At 39.5% G+C, this 16,997-nt stretch overlaps 1 protein-coding gene across 11 annotated transcripts in view; it reads right to left on the bottom strand.

The window, feature by feature from the left end:
• The window catches only part of PPP6R3 (protein phosphatase 6 regulatory subunit 3), a 57,456-nt gene that overhangs the window by 22,185 nt on the left and 18,274 nt on the right, over positions 1 to 16,997 (bottom strand). For all 11 annotated transcript variants that reach the window (XM_053395509.1, XM_053395484.1, XM_053395527.1 and 8 more), the window contains 9 exons: positions 14,853 to 15,085; positions 11,687 to 11,873; positions 10,803 to 10,940; positions 8,431 to 8,496; positions 7,656 to 7,768; positions 6,171 to 6,284; positions 5,187 to 5,316; positions 3,933 to 4,085; positions 329 to 478 (listed from right to left, as the gene is read on the bottom strand). In XM_053395509.1, coding sequence (XP_053251484.1) covers positions 329 to 478; positions 3,933 to 4,085; positions 5,187 to 5,316; positions 6,171 to 6,284; positions 7,656 to 7,768; positions 8,431 to 8,496; positions 10,803 to 10,940; positions 11,687 to 11,873; positions 14,853 to 15,085 — 1,284 coding nt within the window. The remainder of the gene's footprint in view (positions 1 to 328; positions 479 to 3,932; positions 4,086 to 5,186; positions 5,317 to 6,170; positions 6,285 to 7,655; positions 7,769 to 8,430; positions 8,497 to 10,802; positions 10,941 to 11,686; positions 11,874 to 14,852; positions 15,086 to 16,997) is intronic.

The following is a 16,997-nucleotide window of genomic DNA, read 5'->3' as shown; positions in this document are numbered from 1 at the left end:
AAGGCGTGATTACCTATTTAATCTAGCAAAAGGAACTAGTAGCTGATCTATACTTAGATCAACAACTTTATTTCTTGCACTGCAGCTGCCATTGCTCTGGAGTACAACACTTCTGCTAAAACCAAAAACTGTTTTTGTTAGAGCAAGGTAGCAGGACAGTGGTAAGTTGAACATTACATTAAATTACAACAGTAATTTAACTATGGCAACTTTTTCATCCTCTTGGTCACCTTGCTTTTATTCATCTTACCTAGCTGACTGAGTGTTTCTATGTGGGGAGCCTAGCCCAATTATACCTAGAGTACTACAAATAATAAAAACAGCTTACATGTTTCAGCAAAAGGTTGTCTCCAGTGGAATCCTGATCTGAAATTGTACCATTTTCTGTGCTTTCAAATGGACTTGCGAGAATCAATGCAATACAAATTTCTACTTGAGTATGTAAAAAGTTATTCCATGTGTACTTAAAAAACATGTCCTGTAGGGAAAAAAGAAACTGGAGTCAAACGTAGCCCTGTTAAAATCCAAGTCTGCGTGCTTAAGTTTCCGTGAATTGAACTCTACTCAAAGGATGCTCCCACTGGAAGAGAAGGACAGTAATTTGCTGTTTCCTTCCTTCATCCTTCCAAGATCTGGTCCAGAGCAGCATGGGTTGACCCTGCAGAATGGAGTGGAGGATGGCACTCAAGTCTCTAGAAAAAGTGGAGAAAAACACTTCTTCCCATCTGTCAGTGAGAGCCTTCGCTGAAAATGAGTCATTTTGTATACTAAGGATTGTATTCAATGTAGCACTAAGGTGAATATTCTGTTACCACAAGGGTTTCTCGTTGTGCGATGAAACGTTCTCCTGCTCTCCTCCTCTCGTGCCTCCCAAATGTGTTCTAAGGTTTTCTTTAACTCTCTGAAACAGATCTGGAGGAAGCAGAAGGGGAATCCACTTGTGCTACTGCTAATCCTTGCTCAAGCACAAGTTAGTTGAATGCTGCTCTCAATTGCAGCAAAGTAGTAATAGTAATAACTAAGCCTAGTTTCAGTGTTCTTTAAAAAGAAAATCAGGCGAGACTTCCGGGTTAGCGCCATCGGCTAATGGCGGATTCCCTCCGTGCTCCGGAGGGAATCGGCTCCGCAGGATCCGGGTCTTGCCGCTGTGGCGACGCGGGGACCCTCAGAAATCACAGGCGCTGAAGCCTGTGAACCTGGTGACTCAGCGGGCACCATTTGCGCCCCCCCCGACCCGCAAAGGAGCCTTTTTAAAGGCTTCAGAACGGGGGACGGGGTGAGCGGCGCGGTGCTGAGAGTCGACTGCTTCTCCTGCGGAGTGAAGCCGCATGCCATGGTCGGAGAGCGCTGACTTCTTCTTGTGAACAATTGGACTTTAAAAGCAACAACCCGTGAGTAATACGGAAATTGGATTTGTAAAGAAAAAAAAATTTATTTTTTTTTGAATTAGGCACGATCGGGGAAGGCGCAAACAGGAAGTCCGTCTCCCCGTCTTATAAATAATCTAAAGCAAGGACTAGCTAAGTAAGGTCGAGAGAATTTCTTCTTCTTTATTGGGTAAAAGACATTAATTTCACGATTTGGCAGTATAAGTAATTTCAGTGGAGGATAAGAGCTAATTTTGAGAGCTGAAGTGCCACCCCCCCGGACCCGGGAGTGATCCGCGAGAGAGCCTGTTGAGGAGATATAGAAGAGTTTGACAGCTGTCAAATTAGCTGTCAAGAAGGAAAAAGAGAACTTTGTCTCTGCTATCTCTGCTGGATATATTTGCTACAATTTGGTTATATTTTGTTGAAAACAAGGAAGAACTGATACAAACTAACTTGATTATTGGATTTGAAATGGAAGGAAGATAAAGTAACCAAAATCCCTCTAGAGGGGATTTTGGGACATTACAAGAATGGCTGAAGGAGGAAAAATTCAAGCTAAATTGGACAGAGTGTTTCTTCTCTTGGGAAAGTTACAAGGCCAAATTGATGTTTTGGCTACAAATGTTGCAACTCTGGACTTAACAGTAAACAAATCCATTGAATTTGATAAGGACTTGACTCATGAAGTCCATGCAGCTGGACAAGAAGAGAAACTTGAAAGATTTGAGAGTGTGGAGAAAGAGATATATGTTGTTTCTGAGGAAAAGGAAGGAGATATAATGTTGCAGATGACAAAGGAGAGCCAGAGGCCTGACATGATGGCTACAAAGGAAAATAAGTACTGGATGATGAAAATCTGTTTTGAATTGAAGATTGAAGAATGGAGAGATCTCCTTATGTGGAGATCTGAAGACCTACGGATTACAAATTTGATTAAGGTGAAAGTTGGAGCTTTTGGGACATTTGGACTTAAAAGGAGTAAGAAACAAGATTCAGGCTCCACTTTTAAGTATGGAGGTCTGGCTGGAAGAAATATGGCCCCTATCGGGATAGAGCTTCTCTGAGATCTGGTGTTTAACATTAAGGACTACCAAAAAAACCGGCAGAGAGGAATTGAGAGAGAATTAAGAGCCTCGGACGTGAGGTCTCCAGGCTGATAGTAGACTAAGACTGACGGACATTTGTTGGGGATTGAAACTGGGAAAGGGGGGGTGGGGTTTGGGAATCCAAAGGGTGCAGAATAATAATCTGTTTTTTTTATTTTGTTTTGTTATTAGTATGAAAATTGGGGAATTCGTGGAAGGGAAGTTGGGTCGACTTTAGAAAAAAGTTTTAAGAATGAGCACTGATGTTTAAATACTGATGTTTATAAGTTAAAATTGGTTTTTTTTAAAAAATGAATTAAATATAAAAAGGTCAAAAATTGGGGACAAGAACTTGTTGAATTAACCATTTGAATTGGAATATAAGAAGGGGAGGTGTGGGGAAGTCAGGGAAATATGTTATTGAAAATAAGGATTGTAAACATTATGTGTTTTTAACTTTTTTGTTTTTTCTTTTTGAATTTTTAATGTATAAAGGTGGAAAAACTCAATAAATATCTTTTTTTTATAAAAAAAAAGAAAATTCAATAAACTACTGTCCCCAATCAACATATGCACAAACCATCTTATGCCACTATAGTATTTGTGCTAGAAGTGCCTCAGAGAAGCCTATGGATGGAAGATGCAGCAGCTCGGCTAGCAGAGATTTCTGCATTCCCAACAAAACAGACTACTCATGAATATTAGAGTATATCACATCAGTTGATAAGAATTCCTACAAAAAATGACAGCTGCTTATGAAGATGCAAGCTGCTCCCAATACCCTTAACCATACACAGATTATATGTATGTACTGGCCAATTTTATTCTGTTTAAGATAAAACAAAAAGTGCCTGTGTCTCCATCTTAATTTATGATGGTGCTATGGCCAATAAAGCGCAGCCCCATTTTTCCAGACTTCTGAACTCATGGGACATTCCTATTTCCCACAATTGCATCTGCCCTTAACAAATGATTAAACTATTTGTAACAAACTACACTTTATGCATGAGGACTGAGGTTGGAACCCCAACTTTCAAAAGAACTGAAATGCCTGTAGGGAAGTGCAAATTTGTTTGCAATGGAGGGGACTTAACTCTCTACTCCCACCCCATTTTCAAGTTGAAAATCTCCATCATCCAGAGGCTATTTTCCCTATGGAGAGAATATCAGTGAATGTCCCCAGGTCTCGACACACTGCTGTCAACCATAGTTCATGACTGCATTTTAGTGTACTTTTTAAGTTACAGGATCCATTCATGGATATCTCATGTAATTTAATTTGACTTTCAGATACAAAACCTGAGGCAGCACAGAAATATTAATTTCACAGGTAACATTCCATTCACTCACTCAAGGAAATCATAGTATCTTTTACCTGTGTCATGACATAGCAAGATTAGCACAATAAAAAAGTTACGAGCATTGCTGTGATAATTTGTGATAGGAAGGTCAATATTGCAAGTATTTATGCTCTTACCAGTATAACTCCTATGCTATTGAGCTCTATAAGTTCCAGGTTTACACTGTTTGTATTTGTCTGTAGAAGGCTGGATATTAATCTGATCACATTTAACCTGGTATTCCCTACAGGTGGATCCAATACACCCCATGTTGTCTTCATAACACTTTTCTAGACAAAAAAGAGAACAAAAGTATTGAAATATTACTCAAACTCCAAAGTATTATTTATCCACAAGGGGGAGGGGGCAGGAGGAAACAAGGTAATCACAAAACTAAGTCTGAAACGTTTAGCTGAATACCTAAAAGAGAAACTCAATGTTAGTCCCATACATTATGTTCTACAATATCATGGGCTGAAAATGTGAGGACATATATGTAAAATAAGCAGTTCAATGATGAGTGCGCCAATAACAAAACACTTCTCCCCCAAGTTCTCAAAGTTGCATTTCTTTTGCAAAAACCATAACAAGATTGAGACTTAGTCTCCTTCCTTTGGCATATACAGAGTATTGGATGGGACAAGGCTATTTCATTCTGTTCAAGGCTTTGAAGAAGCCAATAAATGGCAAGTCACTCTTGCTGCTTGGCATTGGAGAACAGGGAGGAGACTGGCATAACTTCTCAACTTCTTCAAAGCCTCACTACCAAAGTTGGAAAGTAGATCAGCCTTCCCTAATCCGGTGTCCTCCAAAGGTTGCTAGACTACCACCTATCATCCTTGACCATTGGTCATGCTATTTGGGGTGATGGGAGTTGGAGAAAATATATACAGTGCACTAGGATGGGGAAGGCTGATCTAGGCAATCATGCTGCAAAGCTTGGTTCTGCACGTCAAGAAAGGGAAAGCAGCAGAACTAGAATCGGGCAATATAATGCTCTCAGTTTCCTTGGCAATGGAGGTTCACTTCTACACTGGGAACACAAAATGAGGAAGAGAGGGGAGAAGCAGTTTGGTCGTTGAGGTGATAGACTCCCTCTGGGACTGGAAGAAGGGTGGCTTATTTACTTATTTAAAATATTTATCCACACCTTTCCACCTCATTACTGAGATGCCCAAAGGAGATGTCATATAATATTAAAATAGCAGAAATAATATAATATCAAACAAAGCAAACAGCAAACACAACAGATTAAAAACAACTCTTAAAAGCCAAGTGTATATAGGTTACCCACCAATGTCCAATGCATCAAACAGTGGATGAGTTTCCTCGAAGCTGGATTTATGAAACAGAATGGCTCCAATTTCACATGCACTAAATGTTTTACTTACTTTGGGGGGCTCCAAGAGCAGTTCATGGAAGGATGGAAGTCGTGCTTTTATGGCTTCTAATACACTCTTGTTGACCAAATATGTTGAGTGGCTCATACCTGGTGGGCAAATCTCTATGTGACCTTCAAATCTAAAATGAAGAAAAGGTAAGCTCTTTAACACAGAAAGCACAGCTACTTTAAAAAGACAGATCAGCAAGCTGACTAGGCTAGATAATAGTAAAGGGAACAAATCAAAATTTTTACATTCAACTCTCCTTTCAATCAAGGTGATACAATATCTGCATTGCTGTTCACCGACCCACATCTAACAATTCTTTAGTCTTTCCCTCAACCCGACACACAGACACACAGTAAAATGATGTTTTAAAATTCGATTAACATACACAAAAACTGACTTCCAAGCAACATGAATCTCATATTTTTGCAGTGATGTATTCATGATGACCCCATTTCAGAAGCTTCCACTTGGACTGTGTAAGACTTATTATTTCCAAGAATGTGTATAAGATAAATGTTTAGGTACAGATAATGTAGTCACAATTTACATCAATTTAATAGAATCATAGAATTACAGGATTGGAAGGGATCATGAGGGTCATATAGTTCAATCCCCTGCAATGCAGGAATCTTTTTCACAACGTGGGGTTCACGACCCTAAGAAGTAGTGACTCATGCTCTACCAACAAAGACATTAATATAAACTAATGACATTAATTTACACAAACGATACCATCTTGTTCCAACTGTTCCCTATAGTGAAATCAGCGCCAGAATGGACAGAAAGTGGCCTTTTACATGTATAGTTAAACTGCGTTTGCTAAACACCTTCTTACTATCCAGAATCCACAAAACTAGAAAATGCTCATTCAGAAACCTTTATATATATGCAACTGCACACAGTCATCTGACCAGGGTAGAAACAACGCAACTGCTGCTGGATAAAATACTGTTAAACAGTAGAAATATTAAAAGACAATCTTACGTTGGCCGTCTCGTTTCCAGTAAGGTCAGTAATATCTGAATTGCACTGACTATAGCTGATTCATTTTTCTCTTTATGGAATATATTTGATAGCAGCTGTTCTATGATTTCTTTTCTAAAGAGAGAGAAAACACTGTTGGAAATTTAACATTCTCTTTTGTAGGTGTAGGCATCTGAAGGAATGCTTCTCCCTTTATCAACCTGCCCAGGTTCTTCTCATTGTTCCACTACCAGAGGCAATACATTCAGTGGTGGCACATGATAGTAGTGCCTTTTCTACAGTGACACATCTATTATAAACCAGGCACCAAATTTTTTAACATTCCAGTGCTCAGTTAAGACATGTCTTTTTGCTCAGGCATGTATGGAACCTTAGACTGCTTCTAGGCTAAATTTGTATTTTCACCTGCTATACTTAATTGGATATAGCATTGCTTCAAAACTGTATCACGCCCCTAGATCTTTTGCAGGGGGAGGGGACACTAAATATATTCTGAAATCAATAAATACATATTTTTCAGGAAAGGCATACATATGGCCTACAGTTTGTTCTTTGGTCCAGAGCTGCTTGCGTTTTTCTTTAATAAAAGAATCAGAATTATTTTAATAGCAACCCTAATCCTTGTAACAGTAATGGCAAGCTCATAAACCAGGAAATGATCACATGGCACTAAAATACTTTCATAACTGGGGGAGCAGTCTTGACCAATATAAACATTTAGTATTTCTGGACATTGCTGTTATCTACTATGCACACAAACTGTGCCCTTGGCCACCTCCCCATTAGTTCTTGAATGCAACCCTACAACCCACACCCTTGACAAAAGGTTAACTCCCTTGCTCAGTTCCCATTCTGTGGATAATATCAGGCTATATACTGCACCACCAACACCAGTTATGTACTGCAAGCATCAACAAATAGTGCATAAAATTTATTTGTGACCCCTTTAAAGAGTATAGATCCTAGTTTTACCATTCATAGATTTCAAGGCATTAAGTTACTTTAACATCTGCTTATAGAGATAAAAAACATAAATAAGTTTCCTTACTTAGTATCAATGCCATCACCTTTGCAAACCATGTACTTTCTCTCTCCGAGCCTTTTACTATTTCCTCCACTTGCATGCACAAGAGGGAAGGAACAAGCATGGAAGACTGAAACTCATGCTTGCTTATCTCTGTAATGCCAAACCATGGTTTAGCGTAACATCTGAACTAGGTCAGAGTATAGTGCATCTCAAGGTTGTTGCTGCTTATTTATTTTTTTAAAAAATACACATTAAACCTTTTTATCTTTGTTAACGTGATCTAAGCATTTTTATGTCTTGCTTCTTACAGAGAATGCACTATCATACTTCAGAACTTGCATTCAAGTTACATCATTCTCCATGGCACATGCAAAGCATTCAACATTTCAAAAAATGTCAATATCCATGGAATATATACATACATCTATGACAGCAATGACAACATCAAGTCAACCTACTTTTCTAGTGTTGCAAGCAGTGGATCTGGTTCTGAACTGTTTTGTACTTGTAGCATCTGGTCTCTACTCAAGCGGATAATTTCACAGAGTGACTGGGATGCGTTTGAGTGTCTCTAAACAACAAGGACAGTTTATGGAATAAAAAAAAAAAACCCTACAGTATTCATTGATAGTTAGCACCAAAGGTTAAGACTTAAATGCAAATTCACCCAATTCCCGGAAGGCAACACAAATTATGAGTGTTAAGCTACAGGACCAGCAGCTCCTCCTTATATGCTTCTCATTCTGTATACAATGCAGGTGACAAAATTGAAGTGTGTGGATTTTGTAAGCAAGGCATAACTATGCACAGAAAAGTTTTAAATCAAAGAAGAGTGGCTTTTTGCCCCTTGGGGGGCACATGTGGCAGTGGGTGGGTGGGCAAGAGCTGCATGCCAGTGGGTGGGGCTGGTGACAGTATCTCCTTTTACTGCTCTTAAGCTTGAACAAAACACATTCAACTCCCCTTTTCACACAGACACAATCATCTCCCCCAACTCCCTCTCTCACACACTTTTAACAGGATCCTCTCCAGCAATCCTGCTGCAGACAAGATTGCTATCTCCACAATGCTTAGCAGTGGAAGACACAAGACTTTTTGCCACAGTACAAGTGATGGTTTATCATCTGAGTGATGGGGAGAAGTGGGAGGGGCTCCGTGGGGCTTGGCATGGAGAGCAGCCAAGGACAAAATTTTCCTACAAAATTTACGTGAATATGAACATGTATTCCTTACATCTTCATCTTGAGAAGGATGCACAATTTCCACAAGCCGCTGAATTATTTTTTCTTCATTCAACCACTGTAGAGACATATGGGGGAGGGGAGGAAATTAAATCTCCTTTCACATTTTCATCAGTCACGCAGATCAAATAGATAGTACCACCCACAAGCGATATTATACATTAAAAAGTGCATTCCCATAGATAACAACATCAGTAAGACTTCAGAAACTTGCAGGAAGGAACCCATAAGCGATATTACCACATGCAAAGTATAATTCTTTATAAAAACCAAGAACATGAGAATGGGCAATCTTTAAGGGTGCCAGGGAGAAAGAAAGGATCTCTAACATTATACCAGATCTTTTTGTATTTATTCTTGGGCGGGGGGGGAGATGTTCTACACTAGTACACGGATTAGTATATATATTAATTATCTGTCATGTTGCAGAGAAGGCATCCGGTACTGTTTCTACTCTAATTGCAGCTCGTAAGTTTTTTAGCAACTGCATTATACCGCCAAATCTTTAAACAACATACCAGCATTTTCCCCACAAGGTATACAAGAACAATATTTTGAGACATTTGCGTATGTTCTGCCCTTTAATGTGAATCATTTCTGCTAATTAAATATGTTATCACTGGGTACACCCACCAAAAAAATAAGACCTCTTTTGTTACCATCACTCCAGCTTTCTGTGACTGGCATATTATATTTTCTCTTATGCTTGCGCAGACTGATTTTAAGTGACTTATGCTGCCATATCCATTGCTACATGTCCAGTTCCTCCTGGAGATCATGTTCCCAAGTTTACTTAAACCCCAACAGCATTCTTGTAGATTTTTCAATATGTATTTCTGAAACCAGGCCTTAAGATCATCCTCTGCTTCTAAAATTACTTATTCAAAGACTATGAGAGGCCCATTTACCTTTTCTCTGATTGTGGAATTAGAAATAAAATTAACATTTGTGTTATGCAAGTCTGCACAGTGTAAACCCTAAAGGTCAACAATGAATCAATTCGCAGTTCTCTGAAGGGATTCCAAATATGCATTATCTGCAGTCCTTCCAACCTTTGTGGAACAAAGATAGGAAAATTTCGGCATCGCTATGTTCCTCCTCCATTCATTCAGAGGTGTGTGGTGGTGGTGGCATCAGCTTTTTGAGCCATGACACACAGCCTACCAGCTTATAAGAATTATTCTGCATGTGAATTGCTAGGAGCATTAAAACTTTATGTGCTGTTTCAACAGATGGAGGGGGGACAAATAGCAAAAGAGGAGGGGAGATACATAGATAAGCATAATATAGACAGTAGAGAGGCTTATGGAGAGTGGCTAGAGCTGCAGGAATACAGAAGACAACATGCATTAAAAGATGGAGAGAAAGGCAGAAAGGTTAATAGACTGGTACAGAGACTTGCATGTGGTAAAAAAGATTATCAAATGGGGTGCATGGAGGCGAGACCGTACTTCTAAAGAGAAATCACAGCATTAAAATTAAAATAAAGTTGCTTTTCCTGTGATTGAAATAGTAAAACCTACTCTCTGACTGTTTTTCATGCACTGCTGCTGTAGGGTGACAACACTACATTTATATTTTCATCAACACACTCTAGCATTCCACTTCACATTTACAGACAAGCTGGAAAATGACTTGTACACAGAACACAAAATGGCTTAAGATGCTATTTGAGCTACAACTGGAATACACTTAATTGCTGTATATCAATAATTTAAATGAATGTGTTGACATGGTGTTTCAAGAATTACTGCAAAACATTGATTTCATTCATGTGAAAGCTATGGCAAGCTCAGTTGTCACTACTAACAATCTGAAACCACAACAGCTTTAGAAGTACAGTCCCTTGTGTACTTTTCCATGCTTCTAGATGCATTCATGGCATCATAGTCATGTATCTAAACGAGGTAACAAACAGCTGGAATATGGGGAAACTAAAAGCAGCTGAAATTGAATTTGTTTACAGTTCAAATACAATATTTAAGTGCTTGGTGATAGCTAGCATTTCCATTCCAACTGATCAAAACAGGAACCTCTCTACCACCTCCCAGATCTTTTTCATTTTGTCTTGTCTTTTGAGATTGTAAATCCCAGGGAAGGAACTCTCTTATCATTTAGATTTAGATATCTATTCAGCTTTTTTGGCTGAAGAATAGGATTGAAATGCTGCAAGTAAATAAAGAAAAAAGTAAGCATTTCATAGACAGCACAGGAGTTACCTTTGCAAGTGAAGGATTTTTCCTGCTCTACTTAAAAATTGAATGCCAAGGGTACCTCACTAGCTATTAACAATTTCAGTTTCAAAAACAATGCCCCTAATATTCACTTTTAAAGATGACTCCCATTCCAAAAGAAATTACTTACATTTAACACTTCTTGCCTGGGCTGTGGAGGTTCTATGCATGTTAGCAGCCTGAGCAACAAGTCCATAATAGCAGAGGTTCCTATGTGCTTTATAATGAGGTCTACAAAATCATGCTTTTTCTTTAAGAAATCCACGATCTGTGAAAGATAAAAGGCAGAACATAAAGTTGTGAAATAATAAAGCCAACAAAAACAGTCAAAACTAAATTGCCAGAAAAAAATTAAGTAGAGTAAGGCTTATCTCTCTTTGAAAGGGATGTCTTCCCCCACCCGCAGCGGCCACATTCCTTCAGCACCAACATGGTTCAGGACACACACACCTTTCATTTCCTTCCATGCATGCACAGCTCTCTATTGCAATTTGCACTGAGGAAAAACCACCTGTGCACTGTGAGAGGTCCCCTTCCCAAAATGCAAATACTAGGCTCTGGGGGACCAATTTGGATGAGAATCCTGTCATGAGAGGTTAAAATGTTTAACTCTTCTATCTCCATTTGTTTCAATGGGTCTTTGTAGATAATACAATCACAGATACAGAAGCCTACAACCTCCCATGCCAGCATTCCAATCCTGATGAGATTTCCAGTTCCTGCAATTTGGAGAGGAAGACATGAAAACTGAGGGCAAGAGGCGGAGGAAAAGAGGCCCAGAATACCAAATAGGAAGCTTCCAAGGGTAGTATATGGCCCATGGGTGGTCAGATGGTTAAAGAGCCTCAACATATTCTTATATTCTTTTTGAAAAATCTATATATGGCACCAACATTAATTTGCCAAAAGAACTATTACGATTGTTGCTCTTCTAAAGATAACAAGTGGAATGAAAGTAACTTAAGCTAGGCAGTTGAAAGCACAGTGTTTCCAAAGGAGCAATTAAGTAATTACCTGTTCTGGTTTTCTGCTAATAAGAATACTTAGCACCTTGCTGAAGAAACTGGCCAATAACGGATTTAGGGGTGGCTCATTTAGAAGAAAACTATACAGTTTTGTTAATAATGATTCCTCTTCTCCCAGTCTATCATTGATCTGTGAAACATCTGAAGTAAGCAGCTCACAAGATATGTTTGGATACCTGAAAGAGAGAAGTAGACATTTTACTTAATTAGTAATAATAAATTAGCCTTACACACCAATTACAAGTGCTTTATCTAGCAATGCTGAGCGTACCATTATATGTAGTTTGAATACACAAAGTGCAAAGAAAATCAGAGATACCCCTCAGTTTGTGGAGGCAGGCCAGCAAACATCCAGGGGTTATTCCCTCTCTATCAACAAAACATATATAATCATCTACTAGGTCCACCACCAAGCTGCTCTGACAGCCGGGGGCACCTGGCAGAAGGCCTCACCCAGGCCTGATCACTACACCAGCCTGAAGCTGCTGTATGAATTATGCCCAATTTGTCTGCCAACTCTACCTTATGCTGTTGCCATGATGAATGAAAGGACTGTGGATGCAGTGGTAAATCCATCACTCCTCAGGGCCTTGGTGGCAGCAGTGGCTTATTAAGATTGCTATTAGAATGGTCTGGTCTCCAGAGACACTTGTTCTCTGCTGACCAATCACCTGCCCATACATGCATTCAATTGATAATCACTGTGTGCTGCCAGGTCCTATCCCAATTTGGGGGGAGTGGGGTGCTCTAAAGCTATCCCATTGCTTCCCTTGAAGGAGTCTTTAGAGTTGGTAAGGTTAAGCACTGGGGCCCAATACTCCTGTATTTAGGCTACTTTCTCTGATTGGTAACATGAAATGTAGTCAATAAGGCGTTCTTCAGAACACATAGCATAAAAACAGAGTGAACCAGATCAATGCTCCCAATCAATCCAGCTGCAGCATCTTAAATTGGGCTGCTTGCAAGCTTCAGTCACCAGAACTGCTTGCTCTTGGAAAGTACATGATCAGAGGAGAAGCAGAGATTATGCAGAGCCAGAAGCCCTGCTTTATTCAATGTATTTATTAAGCAGACAACAGAGAAATAGAGAGAGCCTAAATGAGTGTGGGGAGGGTCAGCACCCTTGCCTTTAGCTTTCTGTTATTAATCATAGGGCTTGATCGTACACAGCCAAAGAGAGGAGAATGAGGAAGATGTGAAAGAGATGCAACATCAACCCTCACTTTGCCCCAAGGTATGTATCTCAAGTGGAGTATGTGTGTGTTTGCTTGCTTGCTTGCCATGGAAAAGGGAATGCAAGTGTTGTGGCTACAAATATTGACTAAAATATATTCATTTAGCATTCTCTGGCTGCACAGTTGGTCGCAACTTTGCTTAGCAATGGGGTGAATAATTCCTCCATGGTTCACCAACTCCTGAGCAAATGAAATAAAATCTTTACATAATGTGTGGAAAATGTAGTAGCACAGACCCAGTTTGGCACACACACACCCTATACGCATTCACGTATACACACACACAGGCTGAGAGCCTTAGTGGTGCCCCTCTGGAGGTTTCAACCAGGGCAAAAAAACCCAGGCTAGCCCCCTTGTAGCTACGGCACTGCACCATGCAAAAAACAACAACTATTGGCAGGCTTCCAAGTTAAGGATCAGATAAAATTTACAGGAACCAGCCTACTGCCCACCAGCTAGTCATACCTGTGCTAGATCATTGTTAAGATCACAGGACAATTCGCAACACAAAAATGCAAAACGAGAATACAAAATACATAATAATAATAAACCAATAATGCCCCTCCCACAATGCCAGACAAAGTAGACCGTACTGGTCTAGAGGTCTGACAGGAACAATGAAGTTGTTTAGATGTCCTTAGTACCTTTTCAAGAGAGAAAACTGAGGAGAGAACCAGAATTGGCTTCCTCCACATCCAATCAGCTCCACCCCTGGCTGTTGGCTAACCTGTCCTTCGCCCCACCAGTGCACATGGGCACCAGCCACTACTGAAAGCAAGTTTTATATTATTATTATTTTTAAAAAGTTTTAATAACCTACAAGTACGCATAAGTAAAAAGAGAGAAATCCCTGCTATTTTGCAACCTATGAACTTTTAACTAGCGATAGGAACACAAGCAACTTTTACCAGCCATTCGAGTTTGACAGGTTTTGTATCTGACAACATTATTTCAATGAGGCTGGCTCTGGGTAGAAATCCAGTCTGATTAAGTACAGTATAATGCTTAAAACACTAATACACACAAACACACATATGCAAAGGCTTAAAATCATTATTAGTCAGAAACAATGGCCAAAGTAAGAAAAATATGCATTTCAAACTCTCCTAAAAGCCATCAAAAGATGGATTAATATACTGGGGGGGGGCTGCTCTCCACACCATGAAAAACTGAATAAAAGGCCCTACTTCCAGCAGTAACAGTCTCAACCCACATGGAGATGAACACAAAGCAGGACCTACATTAATGACTAAATTTGGTGAGGGAAGGGGTTTTCTCAGATATTATAATTTAATCCAGAATATGAGTCAGCCTTCTTTATGCAGGCACAAGACCAATGGGCTGTACGTAACGCCAGTGTTCGTACAAGAAAAATCCTCCTTTTCTCCATTAGTCTCTTGCATCCACTGATTTGCTCATGCAAGCTGCCTCCACTTAAATCTTCACTGTAACCTCCATGCTCCCCTCTCCCACTCGAGTTTCCCCAACACCATCAAAAACCTTTCCTGAAAGTGCCCAACCCTTAGAGTAGCTTTGGCCCCCTGGTGTCTGCCAGAGCGTCTGGACTACATCTCCATAGCCCCAGACAGCACAGCTGTGTGGGCAGAGGATGGAGTTGTCCAAAATACCTGGAGGGTGTTAAATTAGCTAAGACTATTAGGGGGTGTACTTTTGGTTGGAAGCACAAGACAGCAGTGGGGAGATCACTTGCAGCATGTAGTTTCCCTGTGAACAGAGTAGAGATATAACCCAATGAGGTTTTTTTAAAAGGTCTATTAAAAAAACATACCATAAAGAGGGACATGTTACCACCCTTAAACTATAGGTGCAACAGTCTTATGAAACTACAGTCAGCTATTCTGCTAGTGAGCTTTTGTCTTCCCTCAATTTCAAGCTCCTAGATCAAAACTCATTTCCTACTTGTATCTGATTTTTTCATCCATGTCTTGAGGTGGCTCTTCTATAATGAATGATACCAGATCTTCCAGACATTCCGATTTCAAAAGAAACTCTATAAGTTTGCGGTTTTGAGCTTTGCATTCTTGTAAAACATCATCTTCATCCATCAGCTCCTTCAGTGTTACATCTTCTCTCTCTAGAAGTGTGTCTATGTGGGATGATGAGTGAAGATCAAATTTCCAAAACATGCTGGTCTAGAGAAAAGGAAAAGCACACACAGCCTTAATTAAAGGGACAGATAATAGCTTGTCTCTAACAGTCCTTAGGGAAGCCGTTCTCCTGTTTCCCCTGTTCTCAGTTTGCACACAAAACTGCAGAAGCAAAAACAGAAAGCAGGGAAAAGATGAACAGCGTTAAAAATTGGACTTCATGGAAGATGAAGGAGTATTTTATCAAAGTGCCTCGAATGATAAGCCAATGTCTTAAATTTCAATAAAGTTGTTAGCTAGTTCAAGAATTGTAAAATTTTGACATACAAGATTTGACATGTTAATGCAACAACAGTTAAGAAAAATGTTAACCCAACTTAGAATTTTCCAGTATCTTCTTGTCTTTTTATCTAACAGCAAACTGATGGCACTCTAAGTCAGTTTCCAAGAAGCAGCTGATTCAAGAGATTGTTAAAATGCTAGTTGACAGTTAAATCAGGAAAAATGAGAGGATTTTAGCTCACACGACTGCGGATCCATGTTTATCTCACTAAGGTGCCCATGTGTACTATTATCTTTTATCTCTATGGATACTATTGCCAAGAATAGAATTAAGTCCTTTATTACTTTGCAACAAAAGATATGGCTTTTCTTCACCTAGCCCATGACTTGCAAGAGCTCATGAAATGAACAAAAAAGCCAACAAGCAAAGTATCAACACTACAAACATACCTTTGGCCTCATACTGACTCAAGGCTTAAGTGATTTTTCTTGGCACTGCACTGATGCAAATTAAGACAAGGCTGTTTTTTAAAAAATGTGTTGATGCACATGTATTTCAGAAACTCAGCTTAATTCCTTAACAAGTCAATGCTGCACAAACGTTATTAAAAATTAAAGAAATGAGGGCATGAGCCAGAGCCCTTTTTCCACTTCATAATAAAATGTTACAAGCCCAGCCCCAATTAGTTACCATAAAATCCTTTTTGAGAATGGTTTATTCTCCTCAAACTTCAACTGTGCCCACCAACATTAAACAGAAGTTGGTATACATGCATAGGACTATTATACATAATTCTCACTGTTATAGCAAATAGACATCAGTTGCATTAGCAAATCACATTAAGGAGGAAAAACAGGAATAGAGTTAGATAAAGTGCCCAGTAACCCACAAATGTTTTTCAAACACATCTATAACCTTATAATTTGCCATTTGCCAGAGTTAAGTAGCAACCACCTACTGGAAAACATGCATGCAGAACACTTTCTATGGAAAATGATACGTGCTCATTCTACCATGTTGCACTGCATTATGATGGTAGCTTTGGTTCTCTCATTTTAAGGCAACAGCAGAGAGAACCAGAGTGGCATATACAGCCAGCATAATACTGTTATGAATTCAGCACAGGTCAGCACTCATAAAGATGCATGTGTGATGCTCTCCATAAATAGCTAGTGGTGAAGGTATAGAGAATCACATTTTTCCATTGTGGAGAAAGATCCAAGTTGAGCCAAAAATTGTAGGCACTTGCCTTTAAAATAGGCCGTAGCTCTCTAAGCATTTCACTGAGGCAAGTTCCACTGAAACCAACAATGCTTGCTTCCAAATGCATATGGTAAGGATTGAGGAGACAGCCAGCAATCTTGGTTTGTTATATTCACTGGGTATAAGGGGATTAGGAGGACAATCTGATTTATGTCTGTTTCCAACACTCTCGGTTGTGAAGTATTGTCTACTGATATACATCATGCCACCCTGCCCTCATTTGGGAGGAAGGGTGGGATATAAACTAAACAAAACAAAAATTTATTTAGTTATTAAAATCTAACAGGAGGATTCACCCAGTGCACTACATCAGTGAAAGTTCTGTACAAGGAGTTCTGTTTGTGCAAGTGAACTTTCCCCCACCACCTCCCCCTGTGCCCACCAAAATTGGCACAGAGAGGGGGGTGTCAT

The sequence above is a fragment of the Podarcis raffonei genome, chromosome 1 (assembly GCF_027172205.1).
Source record: "Podarcis raffonei isolate rPodRaf1 chromosome 1, rPodRaf1.pri, whole genome shotgun sequence".
NCBI classification, from domain to species: Eukaryota; Metazoa; Chordata; class Lepidosauria; order Squamata; family Lacertidae; genus Podarcis; species Podarcis raffonei.
The sequence above is the reverse complement of the archived record's forward strand: the minus strand, read 5'-3'. Positions and strand labels throughout refer to the sequence as shown.